Source organism: Nanorana parkeri, unplaced genomic scaffold (assembly GCF_000935625.1).
Source record: "Nanorana parkeri isolate BGI_ZX_2015 unplaced genomic scaffold, ASM93562v1 scaffold24, whole genome shotgun sequence".
In the NCBI taxonomy this organism is placed as follows: Eukaryota; Metazoa; Chordata; class Amphibia; order Anura; family Dicroglossidae; genus Nanorana; species Nanorana parkeri.
In genome coordinates, this window is record NW_017306292.1 from 2,357,110 (window position 1) to 2,367,702 (window position 10,593).

The 10,593-nt window shown below is 41.4% G+C and overlaps 1 protein-coding gene across 3 annotated transcripts in view; it reads right to left on the bottom strand.

Moving 5' to 3' along the window:
- Positions 1–9,947, bottom strand: part of KCTD8 (potassium channel tetramerization domain containing 8) — an 82,635-nt gene extending 72,688 nt beyond the window's left edge. For all 3 annotated transcript variants that reach the window (XR_001941653.1, XM_018564616.1, XM_018564608.1), the window contains exon 1: positions 9,130–9,947. Coding sequence is in view for 2 of the 3 variants with exons in the window: in XM_018564616.1 (XP_018420118.1) it covers positions 9,130–9,928 (799 nt within the window). In the remaining variant the exon portion in view is untranslated. The remainder of the gene's footprint in view (positions 1–9,129) is intronic.
- Positions 9,948–10,593: the final 646 nt, after the last annotated feature.

Sequence of the window (10,593 nt, forward strand, 5' to 3'; positions counted from 1 at the left end):
ATCAAATACCCCAGCTGATCAAACAGTTGATCAACACAATTATTGAACATTGTTATGGACTAACATCAATTTTGGTCTGGTGCTCTTCTGTCTTCTGTCCCTGACACTACTTTGGGAGTCAATCTACACTGCCCAGTGGGGAGAAATGCTACATTTGTAAAACAGTTCTATGTGTATTTTATCTGTGTATTCAGCTGGCTGTCTTGAGTGCAGGTTTGGGAACGGTTTGTGGCGGTTAAGACTGTTCTTACACTGGTTCGATACAAACATTATTTACATTTTTTTACATTCAACTTTCTATTTTTTGTTGTGCATTAGAACAGATGCCGTCTACGTTAATATATATCCAAATATATCATATTTCCTTTACAGTAACATTTTTGGTTTCTTATTGCAGAATAATGTTCTCATATGATAAGTAGTGTGTCTCAAAAAATGCTGATTTTTTTTTTCTAGTCATTATGCCACCTAAGTGCTGATCTGTTCTTTATGCAAAAACATAAGGACAACCTGAATGATATTGGTATTCCATGATTATATAAGTTAGTGTTGCTGAATTCAGGGTGTGTGCTCCAAACCTATTAACAGACCTTCTCCTGTCACACTCTTCTCCTGTAAACTTTTTAATCTTTAGTGAATGCGTTGTGATGATGCCATGAAGCAGCATTCCTCTGACAGAAGAGGACTATATCTTGAAGTGAAGATGCTCCAAATAAGCCACCATTATGCAAAGTCATCTTTTCACTGTTTCTAGAGCAAGAAGGAAAGCTATGAATATTATATTGATTAAAAGGTAAGTAACCATAAAGTACATCAACCAATAATAGTTTGACCGTCATTCTCTAACATGCACTAAGAAAACATGAAATCCAATTGGTTGTAAGGGTAACATCTCCATTTTTTTATTTAGCTTTCATACATCAGGCTGACATCATTTTGGGAGTGACTGTAGCTTGACCTGCATTAAAGTTTTTCACTAGCTAACACCTAATTCATGATCTCAATATCCCCATTCACCTGTATTGCATGAGTTAGCCAAAAAATGGCATCACTTAAACTCCAAACTTGCTGCAATTCACCTACTGTATGTCTGATATCTTTCCCTCTTTGTCATCCTCCTCAGATTTCTTATTTATCCCTTTCGCCTGGGCTACCTTCCATGCTTTCTAAACATAACATGCTACCAACCCTTTATTAAATGTTGTGTACATTATTAAGTAACTGTTCTCCAATGCTGACTCAAGATAACTCTCTGCAACACACTACTTGTAAGGCCATAGCTGGTAGCACATGCGCTACTGAGCATGCGCAGGTCCCAGTCTTCCGGGTTGCTGGAAAACATGCTTTAGAGCACATGCGTCACCGCCACATTCATCTTCAAAGTTTACAAGTTCGTCAAGTAGGGTCTCAGCATTTTGCTCTTTCCCTCTTTCTGTCTTCCTACTATTTCCTAGATTAGAAGGCTGGCAGGAATGTTAGGATGTGTATGTCACTTTAAGCACGAGTCTGATTACTGCAAAATAGTGCTTGCAGCATTTTGACCTACGATCCCGTGCGGGGGCGATCGCATTGTGGTCAGTGGGCGTGGCAACGGTGCAATTCACTTCAATGGCCCACCACGCCCCCTCCTGCCCGGCAAAAAAGTGAGCCGCCCGCAATGCGATGCAGTGCGTTCTGGGCGCAACGTGGCCGTAACACACTGCATATGGTGTGAACAGGCCCTAAATACTTACCTTATGTGATGTCTCTTGATCCGAAAAGCTTCTTCCTTCCACTTGTTCTCCACAGTCCTACCTGCGCTGGTGCTGGACTTCTGCAGCTGGGAGCAAGCGGGGCTGACACAGGTAAGTTAGTTGGTATTTGCCAACTTTATTTTTTTTATGTTGGGGCATATATCTACTGCTTCGCAGCAGTAGATATATGCCAAAAAAATGGACTTTACTACTTTAAGGACCACTTAGTATGCACTCAATTGCACTTACCTTGTCTAGTCAGGGGCCAAAACTATATTTTAAATTTTGTGTGGCATTTAAGATTAAATTACAAAAACGTTCATGAAAACTACTTTGCATAGTTTTACAGCTTATTAATATTAAAGATCTCGAGATGGTTCACTAATCCTCTTTCAATTAATTTAACAAGCTTGATGCACATGCTAGTGCAGGCAGCTTCACTGGCAGAAATGTTGACTAATTCTCAAAGGATATTATGTCATAAGCTAAGACTACGAGCCTTGTGCATGGCGGTAGGCTTTTAATGGCTCCTTGACTGAATTGCACGTGAGTGTGTAGGAATATCACATGCTCTCCTATTCTCTACTGGCTGCTTAGCACAGCAATGAAGGAGGTGATGGTACAGTGCACCAGCACAGATGCTAAGAAGAATGTGGTTGGTTTAGAAATAGCGAGGCAAGGCCCAATTGTACAGCAAAAGATTATTAAAGTGTCAGCTGATATTTTATTGTTTAAAGTGTTCTGTGTGTCTAATAAGCTAAATAAGAGCGTAAAATATGAAATAGTGACAGCTGAAAAACTGACTGACTTTAATAATGCCACTGAACAAAGTGCATGCGTGTATGTAAAAGGCAAATTTATAAAGAAACAAGCTAGTGAGCTCCAAACTGTAGCCTTCTTCTTACAATGCTGAATGGTTGATGAAATGCCAAATGTGGAGAAAAATGGTATTAAAAGTGAAAAAAAATGCTTAATATCCTTCTGTGCACATAATGGGCTATTTATTAAGTTATGGGAAATCTTTGCCCACGTTAAAAAAATAAACAGTCACAGATTTCACAGCAATATTCACCTTTAATTCAGAGCTATCCTATACAGAATGTCTGATGCACCCTGCTGCCACTGTTCATGCAGTAGGATGATGGCCAGTATCATCTAACTCACTTCCTCTGGGTCCAAGCTGTCATGGATATGTCTACTTGGGATTGTGTCATCAAGCAGCTGGGTTTACAATAGTCCTGGGCTAAGCAGCACTTGCATATCATAATGTGAGTCCAGGAGGAGAGACTGCTTAGCATTGCCACCGCTGGGGTAGAAGGTAAAGGGCCAATGATGTCACCTGACCAGCCTAATAAATTCAAAATTATATGCATTGTTTTTTTTTTAAAGATCTGAGGGGGGATTCAGGGAGAGAAGGGGGTATGGGGAAGTTGTAGTTCAGCTTATTTTGTTAGATGGACCTTAGAGAAATGAGTCACTTCCTGGCTTCTTATATATATTAGAGACTCCATGGGTGAGATCTTCCTTCCATAGGTGCTGCCTCGGCTCCTGCTTACTTTCTTTTGCTTTTTTTTAAATAATATAAAATAAAAAAGAGCAACAGGAAGAGTGGGGGACTATCATAAGGGCCTCAGCTTGCTACTAATATTTAGCCATCCCAGAGATATATTACATAAAAAATACATTAGCTAGTTCAACCATTGACCATCAACAAAAAATGTTATTGAGTTTTGGGTGGACCGACCCTTTATCCTACTGTTCAACTATGAGACTGCAACATTACAATGCGCTATGAAGTTGTATAATGTGTACAAAATGAAAATAACACCAGAAACGTTTACAAAGGTTGCTGTCTTGTCTCATTGAAATAACCCTCATACATACAATTGTTTAAAATAATATCAAACTTGTTCAAAGGGGTGCCTGGGTTAGGTCTTCAATGACATCAACATGCATGCTTCCAACCCAATGTTTATGGCAGCTTTTAGTCCTAAACTGATAAAACTCTGCATGGGTAGAATAGATAACCACCATTATTGATAGTAGAAAACAAATCCGTTTTTTTAAACCGTCCCCATAAGCAATCAGTATCTATTTGGAGCCGCATTCAGGTGTTCACACCAAGGACTTTCCAGGAACTTAACATATGCAGCCCACAGATCAATCTGTGCATAGTATCCATAATTGAGTGGTTGACAGCCCATGAGTATTCTATACAAATACAGGTGGATTTATACAAATTAACAACTCACTGGGCAGCAGTGAGCTTAATATATGTGAAAGTTAACCCTTGGGTGCATTGAAAATACCCCTACCAGTAGGTCTCAAGATGACCCGTTCAGGAGTGCGTGAATGGTAATGCATGACTGGGCAACGCTGTCAAATTTTTAATTCGGTGTTGGGATCTGGTGCAATAACAAGTTTAATTCATAAATTATATATGACTTAATAAATGAATTTATACTTTTCTACAAATGGATTGAAGTAACTTCTTGGTCCGCATATTAGATTATGTCATGCGACCTGCCCTGCTCCTGTTTTCTAATTGAAATAACCCTTATACATACAATTGTTTCAAATAATATCAAACTTGTTCAAAGGGGTGCCTGGGTTAGGTCTTCAATGACATCAACATGCAGGCTTCCAACTCAATGTTTATAGCAGCTTTTAGTCCTAAACTGATAAAACTCTGCATGGCCAGAATAGATAACCACCATTATGCAAAGTCATCTTTTCACTGTTTCTAGAGCAAGAAGGAAAGCTATGAATATTATATTGATTAAAAGGTAAGTAACCATCAGACTGAAAGTACATCAAGCAATAATAGTTTGACCGTCATTCTCTAACATGCACTAAGAAAACATGAAACCCAATTAGTTGTAAGGGTAACATCTCCATTTTTTTTATTTAGCTTTCATATATCAGGCTGATCTCATTTTGGGAGTGACTGTAGCTTGACCTGCATTAAAGTTTTTCACTAGTTAACACCTAATTCATGCTTAGAAACCATTGCTCTCAGTCTCAACCATTTTATTCCCAGAGCATTGTGCTTGCTCTCTGCTTTCACAGCATTATGCAATTAATTGCTTCTTTAAGCTGCAGAAGTAAATTGTTGGGTCCACAATTCCTTCCCTCCTTTTAGACATGTTGATCATAGCGGATCACTGCAAAGCTTTGTATTTACCAGTATGATTATTTCACTCAAACACTTCACAGCGAACTCGCAATCCCATTAAAATGTTTCACAGCAACTGCAGGCTCTTGACAGAAAATGCTTCTGAAGTATGTGCCTGTTTGTCTTGCAACTGACTTCCCATTAAGGCTAATTACTCTGGGGCCATTGTCCTTTATTATACACTTAGCTTACCTTTAAAACGTTTGGATTAGCAACAAATGCAGCCATGGGTTGCAGTCTGATGCAGATTTGTCAAGTGCCGTTAATTAGAAAAGATGCTGCGAATATTGCAAAAGCCATGATAAATGACACTTCAGCATCAATGGTCCACTTCACTTTAGAAGTCTCAGGTGTGTTATACTGCTGAATTTCCCTTCCAATAAACTGGATTTAATATCTTTTTTTTTCCTTGCGTCCTAAAGCAACTATTGCTTTGTGGTTTCTTTTGGTACCACATCTGCTTTTTATCCATTTTATGTCCTTTTTCCCCCCAGATGGTGTGTTGACTTTGTAACTAATAAGATCGAAAGGAAATGCAGACGCAGCTTAAGCTTCCAAAGCCAAACAAATGTGGAAACCTTCAAAGCCAAACCCCTGTTTTCACACGAATGAAAACAGAAAATCGTTTAATGAAGCTGGAACAGCTTCTACATAAAAGATAGAAGGAGGACGGTATACCCTCAAGGCTTGATTTATAAAGCTCTGCCATCCATAATCTTCTGTAATCTAAAAGGGACTTAAAGATGTCCTAGGGTTAAGTAATCCATATATATGAAATGATCATTGTATGATCTGCAAAATTGAGTGGTACTGGGTAATGAGCAGATGATCTGTGGGTGATTACAGACCTCAGCAGAACCCCATCTCTGGTTCTTTGGGTGCACATAGAAAGGTAGATCTCACACTGGAAATTGCTGATATAGCTAAAGATAAAATGTCCTTTTCTGATGACCGATAGACTGTTTGGCAGTTGGTTGTGCACACATTTTACATTATGTCTGAGTTTCTCTGTGTGCAATAACAAGCACTTCTTGTGCTGATAGGTGTTAATTACAGCTTTGAATCTAAGTACTACACGCAGCAATCACTGATCTGTTGCATCATTTGCGTTTATAGTGCCATGTATGACCACTCTTTATAAAAGACTTTCAACTAGTCTATATTTTTCTTATTTTCCACCCTCAACTGAAATGAATAGAATGTTGGGGAGGTCTATCTGGCACAAAAACAGGCACACCTTTAAGATAGGATCATGCATGTCTGTTTGCTTATATATTGGAGAACCACAATCAGACCTGCATTTTAAATTTGCTGACAAAGAGCAGCCCCTCATCTACAGAATATTACACTCCAATTGAGGTAATTTACAAATAAATTTAAGGTGCCCGAACACAAAAAAAATCCCTCTATCCAAATGAAGTGATTAGTAAGTTTGTGCTGTCAATATGCACAGTGCATTATACAAACAAGTGCAGCATAAAACATCAGGAGCGCAGCATCGGATAAACACTTCATTAGCCTGCTGACAATTTCTCCCATTTTGAGATGATTCTTCATTGGCGGTGTCGGTGTAAGTCAGGCACCCCACAGTGTAAATCAGGCACCTCAGTTCACATCCCATGTTTTGGTTGTACAATACGAGATTTATTTAAGAAAGTGTATTTGTGTCTATCAAGTAAAAACAAAAATAGGTTTTCTTATAGTCAATGTATTGCTATTTACGGAACCATGCTTTAATGTGTATGGCGAGCTTCAGAACTACAGGTAATATACAAACCTGTTTTGCCCACTTCCCTATAAGAGGTGCAGTCTACGGAGTTGGTGAAATACCGTTTAATAAATGAACCCCAAAGTATCGTATAGAAAACATTCATTATTGTTTTAAAACATTTCTAGCATGCGTTTACAGCAAGGACACAATGAGCACATATATTTTCTATGTACTAATCTATGCTTTGTTGTTATTACAGAAGCAAAGGATTAGTGGCTGGATACCGGCATTATAGATAATAATTCATCAATTAGATCCTCTTATCTCTGTGGAACTCTGACAGGCAGATTGCAGGACATGAGTTTCCAACTCTTCCCTCCTGCTGTGCATATTACCAGGGGTCCCACTCCGCCTGCTGTGACAATAAAGCAGGATAGGTGAGCTCATCTGGATCCTTCTCACCTGCATCCACTTACAGTGTAAAGTAGATTTAAACACTAACTGCATGTCATGTAGCTTGCTAAAGCACTGTGTATTACAAACAATTGCCAAGTTGTTTTTTATAAATTCCGTTTTTTTGTGGGGTTTTTTTTGCATCTTAGTGCTGCTTATCTCATGCAGCATCTTTCAACTACTTCCTCTCTACATACACTCACTCCACGGTAGGCTGCACACCATTGCTGTGTACCCGCCTTCTGATTGTGAGATTGATGGATCATGTCTGCACATGGAGGAACTTATCAAAATTGGAGCAGGCAGAATCTGGGGCAGTTGCGCATAGTAACCAATCAGCTTCTCTCTTTCATTTTCAAAGCTTAAATAACCAAATAGAGATAGAAGCTGACTGGTTAATAAGGCAACTGCACCATGTTCTGTCTGCTTCAGTTTTGATGAATCTACTTATAGCAGGGGTGGACGACTCCAGACCTTCAACTGTGCTTTAACCACGCCTCCCGCCTCCACCCCTCCTCCACTACCGCTGCTGGTTATCTCGGGCTCTGTTGTCCCCCCTGCGGGCCCGGGACCGGCACAGCGGCTGCTTACACTAGGAACGAAGGAGAAACCAGCATTCCCCAACTGCTGATCTCTCCTCCGATGCTTGAAGGGGGAAGTGACATGTATTACATGTGTATTACATCACTTCCACCTTTAGATATCATTTCCCTGGCTGCTATAGTCAGAGAAGAAGCTGGTGAAGCAGATCTGTGCTTCATCAGCTTCTTTGGGGGTCCATAGTTGACATTAGGGGTCTTAGAGACCCCTAATGTCTCCATAAAGAGGAACTGTCATTGTATATTTGTTATCACATAGGAGACTTGTTAGCACCATATGTGCTAGCAATAAAGTTATTATTATTATTAATATTATTATACAGGGTTTATATAGCGCCAACAGTTTGCGCAGCGCTTTAAGTTAAGTGTAAAAAACAAAAAGTTTAAAAAATATATATATAAAGTCACATATAAAAAAAAGTATAAAAACACAAAAGAACGTCCCCTGCCCCATTTGCACGCACATGTAAATGTAAATATGCGTCAGGTGCGCCTAAGTGCGAAAACAAAGATTAGGCCACACATGTTACATATCATTGTGAACGTAGTAGTGAGAGCAATACATTTAGGGTCATTAATCACTGATAACAATAAACTGATGAGCGGTAAAAGCTTTTAAAGTGTTGCCTATGGCCAATTTTAGGTATGGTCGTTTTTTTGCGATTTCGCAGGCGCACACAATTTAAAAGCTTGACATGTTTGGTGTCTATTTACCCGACGTGACCCTGTCTTTTATATTTTACCAAATATTTTGGTATATATAAATGTTTTATAACATATTGTAAGGAAAAGTTATTTTTTGAAAATCCTAGGCTCTTTTTTCTTTATATAGTAAAAAATAAAAAACCCCCAGTAATGATTAAATACCACCAAAAGAAAGCTCTATGTGTCGCCAACAAATGGTATAAAATTTCAGTACAGCGTTCCATGAGGGAATAAATGTCAGTCAAAGTACCGCAGCGCTGAATATTGAAAAATGGCCTGGCAAGGAAGGGGGTCCTGAAGTGGTTAACTAAAAATCCCAACATGCCTCTGCCTCTGGGAGTCATGCGTGTCAATGTCAGCCTTGCAATGCCTCATGGGACTTATAGTTCCACAACAGCTTGAGGGCTGCAGTTGCCCACCTCTAGCTTAGTGTTCATCAGGTGTACATGTGTCAGGGTGACATCCCAAGGGCACAGTTGGGTTGCCACCCCATAACAGGAAGTGCCTGAACTTGGACGTTCATGGCAAGATCACCGGGTGTTAGTCTAATATTTTAAAAGCTTATGAAATTACTTTTGCAGTAGCATCCCCATGCTAGGGCTTGCGTGAGCTTTGCGTGATTGGGTTTCTATCTACCTAAATCCATTATTAGAAATTCTAGTTTTGAATAGACAGTAAAGGAAAGCTACAAAGGAGGAGAATGTACAGTGCATTTGAAAGCCAAAGCTAAGACAAGGTTGTTCTCTTACTTACTGTAGAAGATGTACTCAGTGTAGCTGCTCCAGATTTTGTCATCCCTGTATTGGTTCACAAAGGCTGCTGTTCCTGTCGAGTTGCAGGCTACCATGTGAAATCCAGCTTCAGAGAGCCTGTCAAAAGCTTGCTCCAGGTAGGTGAATTTCAGGTAGAACCTCGACGTGTACTTTTCAGGTGGGCGATCGGGGTCGCGACTCTCGTTTAACGTTTCGCCAAAAACTTCTTTGGCCAGGGCTATTCTACCGCAAACCATGATCCTGGCCACCCTCCTGAACTTGGCATCAGCCTGGTTATCTCTGACCATGGTGTAGGAGCCTCTGTAGCCGATGGTGATGAAGCCAGACTTTTTGTCCAGGGCTGCAGTCCTGATCAGATCACTGCTCTGGGAGTTCTCCTCCAGGTCACTCTGACAACCCTCATCGTTCAGGGAGCTCTGCTTGGTGACTTTAGGTGTCAGCAGCTTGACCAGGTCCTGGAGCTGGAAGTACTCAGCCTCTCTGAGCAGCCTTTCTTTCTCCGGGAAGTGATCGGGCAGAGACAGCTGCTTGTCCCGAAGGTAATCCAGTACATACCTGAAGAGGAAGCCGTCCCTGTCTATGAAGAAGCGGGCACGGTTGTCCCGGGGAAGCTCCTTGACGTTGTTCCTGGAGAACATGCTGTACAAAGTGCTGTCCGGAACGCTGGTGAGAGTCGAGTGTTTGGTCACATAGACTTGGCCGCCCACGTTCAGCTCTACTACTTCTGGGAAGGGATAGGACATGTCGCTGATGGGGAGGATTGTGTCTTTCAGAGCCATGGCTCCACATCAGCACCGGCAATAATGATGAAGGGTGAAGGATGGGAGGACGCAGCCCGGGTGACTAGAAGAGCGCTGGATGGCTTCCTGCACTCCGATCCCCGACTGACAGATTCAGCACCGCGGACAGCGCACACGTCACAGTCACCAAGGGCTGGGCTACGCGAACTTTTTGCACTTCTCGGTGAATCTCAGCCAGCCCGGCATCCCCTGCCGTGTGAATGTACTTTCCACGTCCACGAGATCTGCTAGAAGGTGGAGCGAATCATTCTTCAATATATCGTAGGGGAAGGCTGAACGTGTAACTCCTCCATAGAACTCAGTCTCTGCCCTCAGGAGGAGCTGCTCTTCCTATGGAAGAAAAGAGCCCTGAGGTTTTTTTTTATCTTTGCCAAAATGTGTAAGTATGCCCAGTGCGCCCTCCACCACTGTTGTTGGATCATCTCCTGCCCCCAGCACTGTCAGATCAATCTCTGGTGGTCAGAGATGTCCCCAGCACTGTCAGATCAATCTCTGGTGGCCAGCAATGACCCCAGCACTGTCGGATCAATCTCTGGTGGCCAGCGATGACCCCAGCACTGTCGGATCAATCTCTGGTGGCCAGCGATGACCCCAGCACTGTCGGATCAATCTCTGGTGGCCAGCGATGACCCCAGCACTGTCGG